The 19,611-nt window shown below is 42.6% G+C and overlaps 1 protein-coding gene across 1 annotated transcript; it reads left to right on the forward strand. All coding sequences in view use genetic code 11, as the record gives it.

Moving 5' to 3' along the window:
- Positions 1–5,054: 5,054 nt before the first annotated feature.
- On the forward strand, positions 5,055–18,693 carry EGR_00596 (FERM domain-containing protein 3; the record flags this gene model as incomplete). Its single annotated transcript, XM_024489845.1, has 18 exons — positions 5,055–5,240; positions 5,272–5,379; positions 5,420–5,544; positions 5,694–5,791; positions 5,859–6,018; positions 6,084–6,171; positions 6,252–6,472; positions 8,030–8,099; positions 9,458–9,553; positions 9,797–9,888; positions 11,032–11,109; positions 11,197–11,268; positions 11,897–12,027; positions 12,986–13,040; positions 15,573–15,726; positions 16,326–16,770; positions 17,405–17,567; positions 18,360–18,693. 18 exons carry the CDS (start codon positions 5,055–5,057, stop codon positions 18,691–18,693), a joined length of 2,676 nt encoding a protein of 891 aa, XP_024355842.1.
- Positions 18,694–19,611: the final 918 nt, after the last annotated feature.

Consider the following 19,611-nt stretch of genomic DNA (forward strand, 5'->3'; position numbering starts at 1 on the left):
TTACGGTCCGTCCGCTTACCTGCGAGGTTTCTTTGTGGGATAATTAACTTAAACATTTTCACGGGCTGTGATCAATTCCACTGCCTCAAATCAAAGTTTTAGTTTTAGCAGGTGAACTTAAGGAAAGTTCTTCCTATAAATGGAGTATTGCCGATACGTACGATTCATTCCCGGGGTTAAGCTCCAACTTCTCACATGCAATCAGCAATCTCGGGTATCCCCGATCACCACTTAAAGAGTCCGTATTTACCCCCAAAAGCAGAATATTAACGGAGAGGTTTCCTAGCCAGACCTAACGGCATGATCTGCAAATATTAAAAGATGGGATTCTTATGCAGGCTCTGGCGATCTACTAGGGAAGAACTGTTGCCCAACACGAGTATAATAGACATTATTTTCGCGTACATGCAACCAATTCTGTGATGCGAAATTGCCTTCGAAACAGCGAAATCTTGTTGGAGCGTCCTAATTCTAGGAGGTGTACTCCGAAGGCACTAATGCTTATGAAAAATTTCAACATTTATCTCAAAATGAAAGTCAAGTCAGCTTGTTAAATAAATGGTTTGCAAGATCGAGGGGCAGCATTTGTCATACATTACCCGAATATTCGCAAGGTTGTACAGCATAACCAGAGGTCGAGGGCATTGTTTGCAGCTAATAATAACTTCGACTTATCGTATGAGTGCGACTTCAGGATAGTTTGGCATCTCTGTGCAACCTCAACACCGCAAACGAGCGCAGCTTAAAGGTGGATTGGCACTACTTTTTCCTAGCGTGTGCTTAAGTCTGTATGAGTGCTCCCTATGTGGCCCATTTCATCATCTCACGTCTATTAGGGTACCACCCACTAAATTCAGTGAATTATGATTTCTACAAATAAATTGTCCATTTACTGCTAATGCGTAAACTTTAAGAAGAGGTTAACTACTCCTTGAAATAAAAGAGCTGTCGAGGTGGTCATTTCATCAAGGAATCGGTGAGAGAGTCGAAATTAACTTCGCCCGATCACATGTGTGAACGTAGTCCAATCCCATTATGAAAATTTGTCGGTTAGATTCGCTGTTTTTAATTAAATCACTAACCTACATAACCGAAGAATGGGAAAAATACGGACATAAACGAAGGTAGTGTGAGAAGAGGATTCACTCATAAAATAGCATTGCCTTTTAATAATACATTCTATGGAGTTGCCGACTTGAGGATACGTTATAAAGTAAATTAAATTAAAGTAAAGTAAATTAAAGATTCACACCAGATGAAGACTAATTCAATCCTGAATTGAAAGTGCCCGTGACTGATCTGCATGTGATCAAAAAATGCTTATCACTGGGTAGAACTAAGAATGGGTACTGCTTTTGGCATTATTTTAAGCTGTCACAGTAAGAGGGAGCAAGTGCTTTAAATAGTGCATGGCGCCATCTTTGTAAAGACACTTAAAGTAATTTAGAGTTAGTTTGAGAAAACCTCCATTACAAATTCGCACTACTGTAGAGAGCACTCAAGAAGAAACGGTAAGCACCCAGAAGTCGTAAGTAATCACAGGGAGCGTGTTTGAAACCGGACTAACTTGAAGTCAATAGCTTTGGAATCACCGCAGTTGCATGAATTTGGTGTCGATCTACAAGCTATTCACGCAACTCTCTTATTTAGTGCTTATTTTGATGATAAACAATTATGCCTATCTATCTATCTAACAACAACAATTGTGGTGTTTCGTACTGCATAAATGGGAGCTGCCTTCGCCTTAAACGGTGCGTATTTATGTTTGGATTTATTCAGTGTACTACTAACGTAAACAATCGAAGTCGCGATAGATCTCCTCCCTAAGCAGCAGTAAACACAGTGGCTCATTTTGGGGTAATTAGCTGTAACCATCTGCCAGGCAACTGTGTACGAAGAAGGCTGCAGAAATTTCAAAAGGCACTAGCTCCAAATTTATTTAAAGGAATCGTCTTTCAAATGAAGTAAGCAGGGAAAAGGACAGTGGAAAAAATGCGTCTGTAGCTTCTTCATTTTGAAATCCGATTGTTTTAACTTTTATAAAAGATAATCATTTTCAGGAGCAAAATGTCTCCATCATACGCGTAAATTAATTAAGTGGAGAAAGCTTCAATCCAGCAAAATGAGTTTAATCTTTAATTATATGCATATTTAATTAGTTAGTCCCATCATTTTTGTACTAATCCATTCGGAAAAACTGATTCATTTTGACCAATGCTTCCTAAAATCTTGAACAAAGTAATGGCACAAGTGAAGCACGCTGAGGCTTCCTCGAGGTAGAGGGAAAATATGATGCTCGGACAGAGCACGCATTGTTGACGTACAGCATGAGTTGGGATGCCTGCATGGCCCGGAGACCAGGCCACTTGGCAAGGGTACAATGCTGGAGCCCCTAAGTGATCCGCTATTAAAAGCCGGGGTTAAACAAACAATTAACGCATTACAAAAATTCCAGGAATCCACAGAACGACAATTACTAATGCTTATTCTGAAAAGGTGGTCAAGTCAATCGCAGTCATTGCTATCGAACGGGCTGCTACCAGTGTGGCAAACTTCGTGTTCTGACTATCCACGTATTTACCATCCTTAATTTCCAACTTAATCTGCTGGTAAATGCAAAATATTGTGGTCCTTCGTACTTTTTGTTCGCTACAAAACTATCAACGTCCCACCTAAAAATACCTAAAATGCATGGGTTTATCCACAGGCAGAAAGTAATAAAGGATTCGTTTCCTATATGTTCACGAGGCAATTTTTTACTGCAGTAATACCTTTAGGATTGAAAAGGGCATTATTAACACCTCATAAGGCCGTGGTTTGAATGCATTTCTGGTAGCAGTAAACAAAAGAAATTGAAATGACTTTCGTAACAGCCCCGCAGAAAGAGTATCCGAGGGCCTAAAGAAAACTACAAAATTCAATCTTAAATAGAGCTGGCATAATTCAAGGCTCTCATTTCCTTAAAAATCCGAGTTAATAAAATATGGTCATTTATTGATTCCTAAAATTTCATGGGATTATCGCTTTCGTTGCCCGCATTGAAGGGCCAAAGAAAATAAAATGCCTGTAAACAGGAGCATTTTCCGCCCAAGGGTGGTTGCGCAAAAGCAATCCAGCAAGCCAACACCGATTTATCCACGCTGTCTTAAGTGTATAATGTGTAGTACTTTACTTGTTTATTCAACTCCCGATTTTTGCAGCAGGTCACTTAGGGGCTCCGCCATTGCATTTCCTCCTGGCGGCCTGGCCTTCGGGCCGTGCTGGTGACCTCTACGCCCTTCTGAAGGTCAACAATACGCACTCAACCCAAGTATTGTCTTCTTTCATCTTCAGGGAAGTCTCGGACCACCACACATATTCTCAGCTTCATATTGTAATAATGAGCCATATGTTGCAGTGACCGCAAGGACAGCCAACAGTCAGGCGCTTATCAGCAAAATGTATTTTGTCCTTTGTCGGAAAGAGTGAATTGGCGTACAAGCATCTGATAATCTATTATTAGTGATAAGTAATGGCTTGTCTGTTAAGTGGGTTTGCTAATGATACAGAAACTCTGCACCACGAGGTGTTGACATGGCAAATGGGACTTCAATGGTTGATGATAAGTAATCGACATGCTCACCATGCCCATTGGCAATTGGGGTAAGAAAATTTCACCTAAGTCTCAAGATACTAAGGCAAGGGATGTATGAAATCCCTTTTATTTTAAATTTTTATTCCTAATGTTTCTTATGTTACTAAGGTCTCGAATATTAAATAAATAGTACAAAAATGAGTACTGAAAGAATCAGACCGTAACATACCTAATGCATTCAGACAAGAACCATTATGTCTTACCCTACTTCGGCTTATATTCCCTTAATAAGTAGGTTACCAAAAAGGTATTCCTAGGATTAACAGCTGATAATGTATCACATCCTACACAGGTCGTTCACAAGCATCTCCCATAATGGTAAATTATTTCAAAATTTGGGACAGTACATTAAACGGTCTTTCAATCAAATGTCCAGTCAAGAAGGCATATCGTTTCTAAGTGACCTGGAACAAGCCCGATCCTCCTACACTGTGAATATACGACCATTGAACAGGACTGAAATGCGTTAATTATTTTTTTAACTCTTGGCTTTGGTAACGGGTCGATGATGAGGGCTCCGCCATTATAATTTGGCCGCGTCAGTAGCCCCAATCATTTCTGCATGCCTACAATATATTATTCTGCTTAAGCAATATGTATGTAATACCTATCTTGTTTGAATGTACCTTTCAGGGAGGAGGCAGGTTGGCAATTCGAATCTGGTGTGAGGGTCTTCGCCTTCTGTGCCAAGGTGTGATTGCGATTCCTACCCTCCCTAAACGTTGTACTTATCCTCCCGATCATTTCCCCTTAATAAATATGTCAAAATTAAATCAATTGGGCTGTCCTAAGAACACAGGGAACAGGGAAAAGGAGGCCTGTGAGTCTCGCCCTACATGTATTCTTCATCCTCAGGGGAGTCTCGATGCGCAACAAGAGTATTATGACCACTTTCGGAGAAGCAGTTTTGGAGTTTATGCTTTTTCAACGCAGATTTCAAACATGTACCGAATTACAGCATTTCATTACAGTTGGTTTTAGGTAATCCTTCATGCAGATTTAAGTTTATCCAGATTATTACAACAAAATTAGCTCCTGGAAAGGTTAAAAATAAATCAAAGTTTTTTACATGGAACAAATGTATCATTAATTTCACTAATCAGACACCTATGTGTTACTTAAAGAAATAAGCAATAGCGATGCCGATACTTATCAGATAATTAGGGTGGTCCTCAAAAATATTCATCAGTCCTGATCAACTTTGCTACTTTGTGAAAAATTTTCTTGGATCCACAAATGTTAGCCAAAAACAGTAGTGTCTTTTTTAATACAGTATTATGGTATCCTCAATCTTTGTTTAAGCCAATCGAAGCATTTGGTTACAAACGGGAGGGTTGACAAAATTGGGATCTTGTTTTTCTGGTTGCTGTTGCAGTGGTCGTTTCCAGAGCATCTGTTAGTTTTTTAACATCTGAAAGCGATGCCCAAACCCAAACTTGACACGAAAGAATCTCAAAAGGCTACCCCGAACTCGAAAAAACCTTCACATTCACCAAAATCTAGCAAGAGCGCCTCACCCGCCACCTCTAAAAAGAACTCGGATTTGATTTCCTACAAGATACGACTGCTTGACAGCGATCAAAAACCACTGGAAATTTCGATTTCAGTAGTGTTTTATTCTGATGTTTATTTTTCAGAAACATGACTTTGGTCAAATATTGTTCAACAAAGTTTGTGATGAACTGGGTGGTATTATTGAGCGGGACTATTTTGGCCTCAGATACATGGATAAGAACAACCAAAGAGTAGGCCGTTTGAAGTACTTTTTTGTCCTTTTTTCTGTAGCAATGGCTTGATCTTGGTCGGGATGTTAAGAAGCAAATGACCGGTGCTCATTCTACTGCGTTGAGCTTCCGTGTTAAGCACTATCCTGGAAATCCCATTGCTGACTTTCATCAGGAAATATCTCAGTAAGCTGTTTCAGCTTGCAAAAAAGTACTATTTTAAATAAGTAATCCGACTATCTTGATTGATAAATGCGCTGTCGCTGAATGCAGTTCTTGTGTATAAGCATTTGCTAGTGCTCATAGGTTATCTTGCCAATGATTTTTCTATATAGGTATCTTTTATACTTGCAAATTCGCCGTGATTTGGTGCAGGGTCGGCTTCTCTGCCCTCTAAATGACCTCTACACTATTGGAGCCTTAATTTTACAGTGTAAGTCTTAATAAATGGGTAAGCGCCCTTTATAAAGGCGCAATCTTTGTAAATTTACCTTTTTAAGCGGAATATGGTGATGCTCCAAGCGATGATGATTCAACCGAGTTGAATGGATCTCTGTCCTCGGAGGAAGAATACAAGGCCTACTTCAAGAATTTCAAAATCGTATTCAATCAAACAAAGAAAATTGAATCAGAAATAATAAGTCGGCACAAGACCTACCGGTAAGTAAAGCCCCTGTGGCTTATTACATCACATCGCCCCATTATGGTGCTTCTTCCGCTTCCAGTGGTCTCACTGCCAGAGATGCTGAAGTTGAAGTACTCAAGCGCGCCTCGAAATTACCAACATATGGAGTAGATCCATTCCCAGTTAAGGTAGGATTTTCATTCTAATTTCACATAATCAGAAGCTGCCTTCTTGTGTTTTAATTACCACCTCAGTTCTACTTTTGTAGATTCTAACAAAAGAAAAATTGACAAAGAAAGCGGGAGAGGCCTCAAGTGTCAAAACCGCGGCGACTGGCGACGCCAACGCCAATTCTCCCACCGGAAGCCCTCACCAAGAAGACCAATCAAGCAGAGCGCCGTCTAGTCCCTTAGGTTCTGTCTATCTTGGTCTGCGGCACACCGGTCTCACCACCTACGTGGGTCTTCAGCCAAGTGAAAACTTTGAGTGGTGAGCTCTTTTCCCCTTCATTACCAATTCACTGGTTTCATCGCCTGTTCATCCATCTATCCTTGTTGCTGCATCTCATTTAACATCGTTATGCTCTAACATGGTTTTGTGTGGTTTGCTGTAACCTCTGTGTATAGCACCTCTCACGTAGTTTTGTAAGTGTTAGACATCTTGTGAAGTTGTTTGCTTCTGATAAATGCATCTCGACGTGACAACGTCTCAATGAAGCGATGTATTTACCCATCTTATTAACATTGCATGTTGGGTGTTGAATTAGGTAAACTCGAAATAAAGCGGGTTTATTCTTGTGTGGTGTCGCATGTGCACGACAGCTGCACTACTATTGATAAACGCTCGCCTTCAACTTTACTGCAAATCTCGCTTTTCTGCCGTCGGGACCGAAAAGTGTCTTTCCCCTTACTTTCCCAAAAACACCTGTTTTCTCCTTTTTACTAAACGCCACTTATTCAAGTACCGACTTCATTTCTTCCCGCATTCGCTTTCAAGTCGAAAAGTAATGAAGAGTCACCAAGAGACGACCCCATTATTGGTGTATTATTGCATGATCACAAATACTTGTCGGCACTACAGAGTTGTGTGCCCGTGTTTGCCTTCACTTCCCATTGTGCGTCATCGTATATCCGCTTGGGTGTCTCTTTTGTTACTAGCCCATCCGGGTCCCAAATCTTCATCGGGCCTAGCTATACGCGGACTTATTCTTGGTAAGATGTCACTACTTCACCCATTTCCTTTCTACTTTTTTCTTTACAAATCTATGCTTGTAGATGCGCTTATTGGTTCCTCATCTTCCATCTTCCTCCATTTCCTTTGCATCTCCATGCTTGTAGACGCGCTTATTGGCTCCTCATCTTCTTTCTCCCTCCGTCCCAAGCACCACTATCGGCTAATCTCTAACGCATTGAAGTCTCTAAACCTCATTCTTATCTTTCATAACTTCGGTTTCGTGTCTTAGTTAACAAATGCCGGGTGGCTGTTGCTTGGCTTTTGTTTGAGGCCTCGTCGATCCTGTTGGTTAAAAATTTTGCGGTTTGCTAGGTCAGGCACCCTTCCACCCTTTTGTTTAATGCTTCCATCCTTCTGCCCACTTTCCTTGTGGGCGCATTCGCGAACGCGCGCGCACTCCACCTCTGGCCTGAATCATTGCCGAAGAAAAAGGGGCCTACTCTATGAGGTGCAAATACCACATAATTCCACATGCCTCCTTACCTTCATCTCTGGTCGTCGTCATTCATTGCCTTTAATCTTACGCCACTTTATGAATCACCCAGAAGCTGTGTCGGAATATGTTTGCGGCTGGCCTGCAGGGGTAGCTACTGTCACCACCAACACGAAAGTGTAAAAGAAGGGGAAAGAATTGAATGTAGGTCCCGTTGTGGTAAATTGGTACCTTAAAAATTGCCACATCATTGCGAATTCATGGAGTATTTCCGAGTTTGAACGGGAACTTTTTCTACAATGTTTTGCCCGATGGAGGAGTGTTCTGGGAACAGTCTCAGCGTCAAACTCACCCCTTGTTTCTCTCCTCCCGCCTTTCAGGAGCAGCATTGAACGTCTTGCCTGTGACGGGAAGGATTTCATTGTCTATCTGAAACCTGCCACCGAATCGGTAAGTTCTTACCCCTCCATACCTCTAATGGGAATATAAATTAGGCTAACAAGCAGTGTCTGTTTGTGGAACGCAAGTGATCTTCTTTGGATGTTGCTCGGTTTAGGCCTATCTGAAAATCATCTATTTGATCCCCAAGTTTTTGGGCTCCATTTAGCCCTCGCTTGTCAGGGTGTATTCTAGTATTTTCATCCTAGCTCTCTACCCATCCAATACCGCACCAGATTCGATCGACGAGGGTTGTGGGCGCCGCATTTCGCTGTGCTTTGAAAGAAAAGGCAATGTTCTTTTCCATGGGGTTAAGTAAACGTGAACCAAGAAGGCAGATTTTGTGTAAATTTGTGTGTATGGACTACATTCGAAGCCTACGTAGCCTTTGTGCGGGATGGCGATCTCACTGAGGCGAACAAAACAATGTGTTATTTGCTTTGTGTGCTCTCTTCGTGTAGCCGAGTGTGCTTGTGCGCAAGTGGGTGTGCATGCCATCCGAACATGCACATACACACAAACACGTTCGTGCGCAATTTTGCCATTTCAGCAAATGCGATCTCACCGAAAGCCACGACGATGGTGGAGGCTCGGCTTGACTTCAAACTGGATGATTCACCTACAATCGTCTGTTTGTTTGAGCTTAGGGAATGCCACAAACTCCAGTTGCAAAAATGCATTTCTTCATTCTCGATTGCATTTCCTCCATATTAGCTTTTGTCCCACTTTGCCAAACGGGGTTTAAGGTAGTTTTTTATGTGAGATTGTTTAGCACTTACAACGAACTTTAAATAGCTTGATTGGTAGACTGAGGAAAACGTACGGATCGCACACTTTTTCATCAAGTTAATATTTTGTGAAAATAATATGAAATTTACAAGGGTAAAACAATGGTTTAAAAAGACTGGGAATGCCTAGGTTTGTTTTCATACTTTCAAAGAACGAATTTTACCTCTGCTTTAAGTAATGTCGAATGCACAAATTGCATCATTTACTGACGTTTGTGCAAGTCGAAAGCAGCTCCTGCTCCACAATGCCACATCAATTGATAGTATTTTATACTAAAATTGATTTACACATTGATTTCGTTGTTTAATTTCAAAAAGACAATGGCGACCCTGAATTTTCGCAACTTAAATCTTAAAATGTAGTGGGAGCTTGACTACAGTAGCACACTCCCCAAAGCCAGGTTCCAACTCTGCCAAATCCGCTACCTTTTTCGCTTTATTCGTAGTAGTGTGGCTATAGTAGCGCTATAGGGTATGGTAGACCTTCCTAGGAGGGGACGGTTGACTGTGGTCGTGCTTGTGGGGTAGTCACTACTTGCACTCAGTTTTCTTTTTTCCTGTTTCCCACCACACTTTTGTCAGGAGCCAGATTTACAGAAGTCGGTGATTTCAAAGAAGAACAAAAACGGCAACAGCAAGAAGACCAAGACGGCGTCGACGAAGCTGAACAAAAAGCCGGTACAGTGTGTACCCCTCTTACACACAACTTGCGCCTGTAACAATAGCAGTAGCAATCGTAGTAGTCCCTTTGTCTTGCGTTGGTGTTGTTGAAAGCGTGACCATCCTCCTGGTTGCCCTCCCTTAAACATCTCGCATGCTTTTCCCTTCCTTTTCGTTTCGCGTTCGGGTTCACCTTGAAATCAACCATTAGTTTATAGTTTCTGACCGCAGATCTTTTTGTCTCTCCCTCCGGGATTTTAGGTCAAACCGCGGGTTGTGACCTTCCGTTGTGACACCAAGGCCGCTGCTCTTGCGCTCTGGAAGTGGACAGTCGATCGTCAGAGCTTCTTCACGTGAGTGCCATGTTTATCATGCGCGGTCGCTGTGACTGAGAGAACTTTTCGCGCTTGTGTGTATGTATAACAGTTTTCTCTCTGTCTGCAGTGTTTATGCTATCTTGTTTTGATGTTCCTGGTATGAAGGAGGGTGTTCAAGTTGTTATTTGCTGTGCTAAGATCAGGACTGATAAAATTTCTTGTTCACTACATCGGAGAAACCCAACTTACTACTTGATTTTGTGTTCGGATTGAAAACCACACACGTATGACTAAGTTAATTGCTTGAGAATTTGGAGAGCAGAGCTGTTGTGCTGTGGAAATGTTAATCACCATGTGGAATTCATTTTATGCCTTTGAACGAATATGAAGTCTAGTTTCTGCCTCCGCGCTTTTTTCCAAAGGCTTATTTACGTACCATCTACTGAATCGTTAATCATTATTTGCCACGCTGGGCTTCCATGCCAATGCAGATTTTAGATTAATCTAATCCCAAACCGTTTTATAGATCATTTCAAATTGTATCCAGTTAATGCCTTGAATTTACTTCTCTTCAACTGGTAGCGTAGGTAATTGGCACCTTGTTTTATATTACCCAAGTGTCTCAAAATAATTACTATACACAGCCATGGAAGACAGACCTTAGATGTGATGGCTTCCCAACCGGTGGTGTGCTGGTGCTTTGGAAACGTGAGACCTACCTGAAGAATAAGGTTCAGAGACACGGCTGTTATTGTTACGTGTGCTAAGCCGTTACACGAGACATTCTTTTCTCCACGAAGCATATCGGCCAGATTTGGTCATTGATACTCGTTGAATCTGGTTTGGGCAGTTTGTAATAAAATTGGTTGAATCACCCACAATTCGTAGCAGTGTGAGCGTAATACCCTCATTCTTAAGCTCCTCTTTGCAATCAAAAATGTGGCCTTTCCTCAATTGTTATCCCTGTAACTGCACAACTTTACGGCTCTTCTTTCCATTTATGCTGAAGTTATTCCCCTATTAAGAGAGTCGAGTGATTAATGTGGGAAACTATTACCTATCGTGCTTTGCGAAGCCTCATTTCGCTCAGGAGGAAAACTATACTTCTTACCCCTCCATTTTTTGACTTATTGTAAAGGCAGCCGCATAACTAAGTAATTCCCCTCAATTTTCCTCTAGATTACGACAAGCCAGTGAAGCCAAGACCACAAAAACTACACACAGCTTCTTTCGTAGAAGTCATTCCTACAGATTCATGTAAGCCTCCTCCTCTAATGAATTTTAATTTCTCTGATCATCCTTCATACCAGGGTGGTGAAATTCTGATTTCTCACTTCCTTCTAGTGGTAAATCCCAAATGGAGCTGAAATCGCTAACCAATTCCTCGGAATCACTTCCTCAGCCGTCTTTTATAAGGTGAGTATTGCTTGCTCTAGCAGCCTCACATTCATACACCCTCACTCTCCTCATTTTACACATATTTACTGGTGGTCTTTCATTAAACCTCGTTTGCTTAAAATATTGTCAAAAAAACCAACTGGTAAGTGGTAAAATAAGACGTTTGTGCGTACTTCGCTATCTTGGATAGTCTAAACTCATGTTCTTTTAAGTTTGAGGTGTTTCAACCGGATGCAAATGAAGTCTTGTTCTTTGTGCATAACAATGCTTGCTAGTCTAGTGCTTACGGCCTTTCCCAGAGCCTGTTTCTCTTTGTGATACATTACATCCCCATTTGCGAGTATTTAAATTTTTCGAGTGGCCAACGGATCTATATCATGGTTACTCTGAAAAAGATTGTACTGATTCCCAGTTAGGTGCTTTTGACAATGTTCAACTGTATGGGCACCGTCATTGCCGCCATTCTTGTGACTGAACGCGATTGTCTCCTGCCAACCGTTCTTGCTTGATGTGTGGCTTACGCATCTAATTTCTGTCCAGAACAGGGTCGATTCACTAATACACTCATTTTGCGTGTGTCTGTAGTGTAATCGCTATCACCAGCAATAGCAGTGGAAGAAGTATGATGCATTCTTTATTCCATCAGGGTCTCGAGCCTGCGTCGTCCAAGGAACAACGAGGGACAGCTCGACTCCTTCGACGCTCGGGCCACCTTCCCTGGACGTATCCGCAACGTTGAGCCCGGGTCTTTCCCGATGAGCGACCCCACTAAACGACGTAAGAACTTGTCTAGTGTTTTCATGCAATGTTGCCAGTCTCCCTGGGCCTTTTCGGGAGTAAAAAAATCTCCGAAAACAGAAAAATAATCATCAATATCTCCACAAATATAGCGAAAAATAGCCGTTCCATGTACCCCATTTAACCATAGCTACAAGCCTACGCAGGCTGTTTTAATGCGAAAGTTATCGTCATAGTAATCGAAGGCACTTAAGCGGCATTCCAGATTAGCTGAAATCCGCTTACAAGGTTATTCAAGCGTCTTGCTCCGTTCAGCAAAAGCTGGAGGATAAGGATAAACTTTTATGGGCGAACAGGGCGAAAAGGTGAGACCTAATTTTGTCTGACTTAATTTTATCTTGCTGGCTACAGATTCGGATGTCTTTTCTAAATTCATGCTAAAATAATAAAAATAGGCATTTCAAAATACCCTTCCTAGACTACTTTTATCTAGCCAGGTAGGTTAAGGCAACAGATGTGGATGAACCCTAAAATGCATCGTCACATGGCTCACTTTTATTTGAAAATGTAAGTCGACCAGCGGAATCTTGCTATTTTCAGAGCCTGTCCTACAAACTTCAGGTGAAGAATTGGAAGGCTCAAGCAATGCCAGACCTAGTTAGTTGTCTCTCGTTTCCGTGCAATTCTGCAAAACGTGATGATTCATTGCTACTGCATGCCAAAACTGCTTGTATTCGAAACTCACCACTGGCGCAATAACAGCAATAGTGAATTCCCACCTTCCATTTTCTCCTCTTTCCTCTTTTCAGGGGATAGTTCCGATGAGACGCAGGAGTCCCCGTTGCAATGTCAGTTGATACCACAAACACCCAAACGTAGATTTGGGCACGCTTAATGCCTTGTGTTGCCTTTGCCCACAGCCAATATAGTATTGACCTGTGTCACTCTTATCTAGACTTCCGGCCCCACCTGAGCTGCCTTATTGTCTCCCTTTTAGCCGTCATCCTGGCGACCGAAGAACAGACGGCTGAGCCTTGTGCAGCTGATAGCGGGTAAGTTGACCAATTTAGCAGGCTCTGGCTGTCGTCGCCTTGTCTGTGTTAACCGGCTTATGTGACGTCACAATTTGACTGTCTCGTTTCCTTCTTTCCCCTCTCATTGGGTATAGTTCGTCTGTTATGGGAACATGGCTCCCCCCGCACACCCATTCGCTGTAGGAGCTTCTTTCTAGGCTCCTGTACTGCTAATATTCATGTCTGTTTGATTTGAGCCAAACAATGGCCCGATGCATAAGATCTAGCTTACCCACAATGTTTTTATGCATAATTTTTGCCTTGGTAAGGTTTACAGACCTATGCGCTGCTTAGGAATGAATAAAATGTCAGCAGGATCGACAATATTACTGTCTAATTGTGTGTAAACGCTTCGTTGCAAGTAACTTCCTTTTTGTATGACTTATTTGAAACCTTTGGATCCAACTTCTGAAAGTAAAAAATAAGCATGTAAAATTATTTCATGCGCTTCTAATTCAGGCTAATATTGTTGCCGGAAAATACTGGCTATGTCGATTTTTTTTGCTGAAATGTCATTGAACGTAATTTGTCATGTTAGAAACATTTCTGTTGTAGTAGATGTCCCAGCTTGAAATAATCGCTGACAGGATTTAATTGCATAAGAAATCTGTTTCGCACCATATTAGACATAAAGTTGCTTTTTTAGCACTTTTAGACTTTGCTGCACTGACATTTTACTGTTTGCATCGGAAACCTTCTTTCCAAAATATTCAAGTCGTCTAAACTAAGGCTTCTGAATCGCTCCTTGATTTTGCCTCAATCTACAGAACTCATTGCCTTAGCGCCTGTAAAAATGGCATGACCACTTCTTGGCTTCTTTCTACCTCGGATTTGAATTTTTGACTTGAAAGATGGTGGGTGCAGGCGTCAGTGTGTCTCCCACTCTAGGTCGGGTGTCATACCCTTGCTGAGCTTCCTTGTGACTTCGTAAGTCGTTGTCTCGCATTGATTGGTTGCATGCCATCAGCCCATCCCAGATGTATGCATTTGTCCCTCGCCTCAGCATCTCGACTCGAGTCGAGGTGTAGGTGGAGGAGGCGGAGGCATATGTAGGCAGTAGCGCTAGCGGTAATGGCAGAAAAAATCTCAAGCCATAAGCCGACCAATCCGCCAAGCCCACGCGGTGATAAACGCCCTCAGCGCATTGGCTGCAGTGTGGAGGTCTCGTGTGTTAATCAATGCTCTCACGCTCTCCCCCAAACACTGGCTTCCACACTGTTGTGGTGTTTGTGCTTTGCGTGTGGGTGCGCACCGGTGCGCATGCGCTACCAGCGCGCTGACGCGACTTCGGTGCGCAAAACGCATGCCACGTAGCTCATCAGAAGCGCACACGCGTGCTCTCCTCGTCTCCGCCTCCTCCACATGTCCCCTTCCATCTTCTCGTCACGTGGTCGTTCCACTTGTGCATGAGGCCGCATTGTACTTGGCTACTTTCTTCATCCATCAGAAAATGTTACTGTCGGTTGGTTTTGTAGCTGAAATTTCGATGACAACACGATAGCTATATTAGTCGTGAGTTATGCTACTGCCCGGCTGTGCCATAAGGCCCAGAAGGGGGGAGTTTGTCGTCCTCAAGGGTGGAAATTGTTGAATAAGCTCATGCGTAAGGGACTCCAAAATAAAGATACTTCTTTACATTTTTTCGCTGCCTACTGACAGCGTTCTTCCCCCTAAGTACAGCACTCAGGCTAATGAAGCAACGCCAGATACTCGTTTGGCAGGCTGTTTTTTTGTCTTCAAAAATTTGGCCTATCACCCTGATTTCAAGTTACCTGCCATCCGGAAGTTTTTATCATTAAAGGTCGCATTGCTAACGGGCTTGAGAATTGCTATTCCATATGTGTATGATCCCTCTTATCAAGGCTGTCCAATTGGGGTCACTTGTCACCCCATTCTAAAACAAAATAGCTTAATTTTTTGTTTGATGCCTCAGCACATGTGGCAGTGGCGTTGTCAGGTCGCACCCTTTGAATTGAGTTATAGTAACCACTTAAAGTTGTTTTGACCTCCTTGCAAAAAATAAATAGGTCTCGGATGTGCTTACCAATTGCACCACATGCTATCCGCGTGGTTTTGGAATCATTATTTCTTGTCACTCTTTTAATTTGTCAAAATGATAACTGAAATGGTGCTTCCATACCTACACCATTTAAAGCGATGCTCAATTTAGGCTTACTTTGGGTCTGAATTTGAAGTTTAACATTTTTTAAAATTCTGCTTAACCAAACTTGACTTTGTCTCTATTATACTTCCCTTCTTTCCGAACGGAAAATGTCATTCAGATATCTTTTATGGGACCACTCTTTGTGTTTAAAGGAATCACTACATTTGGTAAGCCTGGACCAAGTAGTTTACAGCGCGCGTCTGACGACCGGAAGGGATCTCTCATCATATTTACTCAAGATTTGTTCATTGCATGAATATTGAGGGAAGTAGGACGAATGCCTCTGCATGCATGCCACCGACGTCACGAGTTCGCACCACCTTACTTTCCTACCTTGTCTGCAATAGAGTCATGAACATCGCTAGCGACCTACGAGCAGCACCAGGCTCGGAGGCCAATGCGCCAACCAAGGGCAGCGAAATGCCCGACCCAGTCACCGTGGTACCGGTCTCCGTGACTCCTGTTGCTTCTGCCCCGCCTTACTCCACTGATGTCGACGAGGTAGGTGCCTCTTTTGCTCCTCATTTTTTTTCTGTGTCCCACCCCTTGTATCAGGCCGACTAGGAACTCTTACAATTGTGGTGACTATGTTCATTTTTCTAGTTGAGTCCAGCCGAATCCTAGGTTTCCTTGCTAGAAACACGTTAACAGCTTGTGATTGAAAGTCTAACCGTCCTAATCCCTCAAGAATGGCGCAAGGAATTCTACAACAATTTACTGAAACAAAACATTCATTACTTCATTCATCTTTACAGTGATGACCGCAAGAAACCTGCTTTGAATGACGTTAATGCAAATGTAGTTGCTGAGTGATCCAAAAAGCGTCTTAACAGCAGTTAGAATAGATATAAGAGATCAAAAGCCCATTTAGTTGTGGAATGGTCTAAATTCGATCTTCCTGCTCCTTTCAATAAGTGACTTTTAGAAAATCGAGCAAAATATTTTTAAGATAAGGTTGTAATTGCAGTAGTGTATAAGCTCTGATGCGAAGTATCATTTTCAACGGATCGGTTGGGAAGCGGTTATGAACTTAAGCCCATTAGACTTGTATCACACCGCCAGACGACATGCTTAACATGACTCTGTTCATCATCCTTCAGACCACCACACAGTTGCGCCACCAACCAAACCACACCACCAAGCCGGCGGTACGCGATTCCGAGTGTCTGCGCGCGGTGAAGGAGATTGATCAAGCTATTAATTCGGTGCAGAGCGCCAACGATCACCAGAAACCGACGTCAGCCTCGTCGACGCTGTCCAATGGCGAGGTCGTCTCGCACGAGGCTAAGACCACCACCGGTGCCGCTGCTGGATCCGTTTTCTGCTTCGGCCGCACCCTGATCTACGCTATGAAGGCTATCGCAGTCCTAGGGATCGTCTGTTTTGGCGCGGTTATAGTCGCCCTCGAGACTCACCCAGTTGTCCCTGGGTCTGGCCGGCAGAGCACCTTTTGGACGGACCTGGCGGTACAGGTGCAGGGCCAACCACTTGTTGCCTCATTCAACGAGTATGTCTACATGCCCCTTCGCAGTCTCTTCATCGGTGGTCATTAAACATTACCCTTTGTAACCCCCCACCCCATATTTTTTCCCGCCCTTTTCCTCTTTTCCACTTCAAATTTTTGACCTCCTGATAACCCTGTATGTATGTATTTGTGTGGGTGAGTTGTGTGTGCCCTTTTCATCGTTTTTATCTTCCGTTTTTTGCACCGTCGTTCCTCCTTCTTTTCACCATAATCCCCGTTATAATTTGTTTTGTTATACCTCACTCATTCATTTTGTAATTTCATTTTTAACTTTCCCTATTCTCCCTTCATTCTGTCCTCAAGCGCATGCAAGTTGACGACCACGTTTGTTTGTATGCGTGCGTGTTTTCGCGCCATTTTCTAACGAAGGTAAGCAACTGTGAGCGAGGGGTTTGAAATGTGCTGAATGGACGCCACGCCACGAACACTATCAACGCCACCACCACCACCACCAACAGACAATGATTGTCGCTAATATTCTCATTGTAAAAGTTTTTTGACTGCAAGGCACGCGCGTCGCAAGTTGCACAGATCCACGTACATAGAAATGACGAACACGGATCTGGAGACTGTTGCAACGCGTTGCTTTTCGGACGACAAATAATAACACCAATAAATGGATGAAATTTTAATTCTTACCTTCTGTTTTTGGAGGGAAGTTCCATTCTGCCGTGGCGCGACGGATTTCGGTTGCGAACTCAAAAGTTGGAATTGTCACAGCGCTGATTTTTGGGTCTTTTGAGACCACACAATTGGCGATTGAGTGCTCCCAACCTGCTACACTTTTGGCCCAGTTGTTCGGTGCAGCTACAAGAGGGTCTGTTTCGCTGTGCAACAGCCTCCACTTCCCCAATATGGAGTCAATCCATGCTTGGCTGCTGGAATCAGCGGGTAAATGTGCTGTCGTAACATGACCTTGTAGTGAACAAGACGTGGGGCAACAGTTGCATTGAGAGCCTTGTGGATGTTTCTGAGTTTCGAGTGAATGGGAGGGATAGAGGCGTATTGTTTTACTACCTACGCGACAATGGGTGATAAAATAAACCATTAAAGTGGCGAATTCAAGTTTCTGCCCGTAGTTGTGTCCTTTAATACTTGAATGATCCCATCTTCGCGAATGCATCAAGGCGATCACAGTGATTGTAGCCTAGGCAATCAGAACGAGGTGGAATCAACAACGATTGCGTCAAGGCTATTAGTGTCACATCATTTCCTTTTAATAAATTCTTTCTGACATTTTGGAAAATTCGACATAATTCGCTGCACATAACTGGCCAATTCATTGAAAGTCATTCCCTTCACTTCGTCTAAACAAAGTTGTTTTGTCGACCTTGTTTGTTATCTAGGTGCTATTTGCTTATGTGACTAGTTTTTGAAACAAACATTGAGGCTTATAATTCGAATTAAGGGCACTCCAGACTATAGCATCAGTGCCACTCATCGTCAACGCCTAAATATCATCCCATCCAATCATTTTTAGGGTTGATTATTGCTGTTGAATTTTCAAGGTTCAAATTTCAGTATTGTGGCTGTTCACACAAAATCGGTGGTTGTTCAAGTAAATATTTCACGAGTTCGAATATGAATAACACTATTTTCCTAAACAAAGGAGAACAGAGACCGATTCGCTCATCCGGGGTGAGCACCTTTTCCAAAATCCAAGGCACAACCAGTCAGATTTTGGGACAACGTTAACAAATCCCTCAGCCGTCATCCATCCACACCTACGCATCCGCGACGCGAGGTGGCATGACAAACAGAGTCCGGCATTTAGACGCCAGACGCCGTATGCAAGGACGGGACGACTGTCGATGTGGTGGTGGAGCCGGAAGAACGACGCCCAGTGCGGTACAGCGCGTGCGTGTGTACTCGCCAAGAGCGTTGACAACTTGATTGTAGTGTGCATTCCCCACAAGGCGATAGAGCTGCAAATGGCATGGTAACTGCAACTTGGCATTTCTTGAAATTGGTGAACATGGTAGCAATTTGTGAATTTGAAATCCTAATAAACGAAGCTATTACAGAAATTAACTTGATAATCTAGTTTAAAAAAAGTGACTACTTTGAGCTTTTTTGGAAGCCAAGCCAAGTGGCTCCAATCAAATACCGCTTTTTGGAGAATCTGGAAGGGGTTGAATAAGACTTCGGCTTTTCATGTAGTTCTGGCAAGGCAGTCACAAAAGAAATGTTTTAAATTACCTACCCAATGGAAAGTTATCTCTACGTGTCGTGCGGAGTAAACTAGTAAGTTTCTTAAATGTGGATTTAGAAAATTCGTTTTAACTGCTAAATGTTGTATGGGGAATAAACCAAATACTGGTATAAACGGTGATTTTTGGTTCATTTCAATGCCTAGCTTTCTCAATTAAATCTTCATAAAAGAATCAAATTACTTAAACATCGACAAGGTTTTTTGTACTTTCCAATCCTTTAACTATTTGAATTTACTCAAAACCTTGTAAGTTTGGTTTTGGTTGAAAAGTGTGTAACAATAAGGCCTCAATGAACCTCTGTTGATTTTCGGCTATGCGATGGCGACGAATGTCTTGACTTTCATATTTACAGCTGCAACCGTTGTGTAGCGCACGGATTATAAAGGAATAATTAAAGAAGGCCTATGAATACATTGTCTGCCAAAAGCGAACCCGGATTCCTCGTTCGTCTGCCCCTCTTGCTAAATTGACAGTGGCGGAGGGGGAGAGGTGAGAATTCCTCGTGCAATATCACACAGTAATATTGCACGGACAATTGGCCACTTTCGCGATGGAAGAATTGTATGCATTAGTATTTTCTGCCAAGAAAAAGGAGTATCTGGCAGCCAAATTTGTCGCAAATGCATTTCTAGTCTTGACCGTACCTGA

The sequence above is a fragment of the Echinococcus granulosus genome, assembly GCF_000524195.1.
Source record: "Echinococcus granulosus chromosome Unknown EG_S00002, whole genome shotgun sequence".
In the NCBI taxonomy this organism is placed as follows: Eukaryota; Metazoa; Platyhelminthes; class Cestoda; order Cyclophyllidea; family Taeniidae; genus Echinococcus; species Echinococcus granulosus.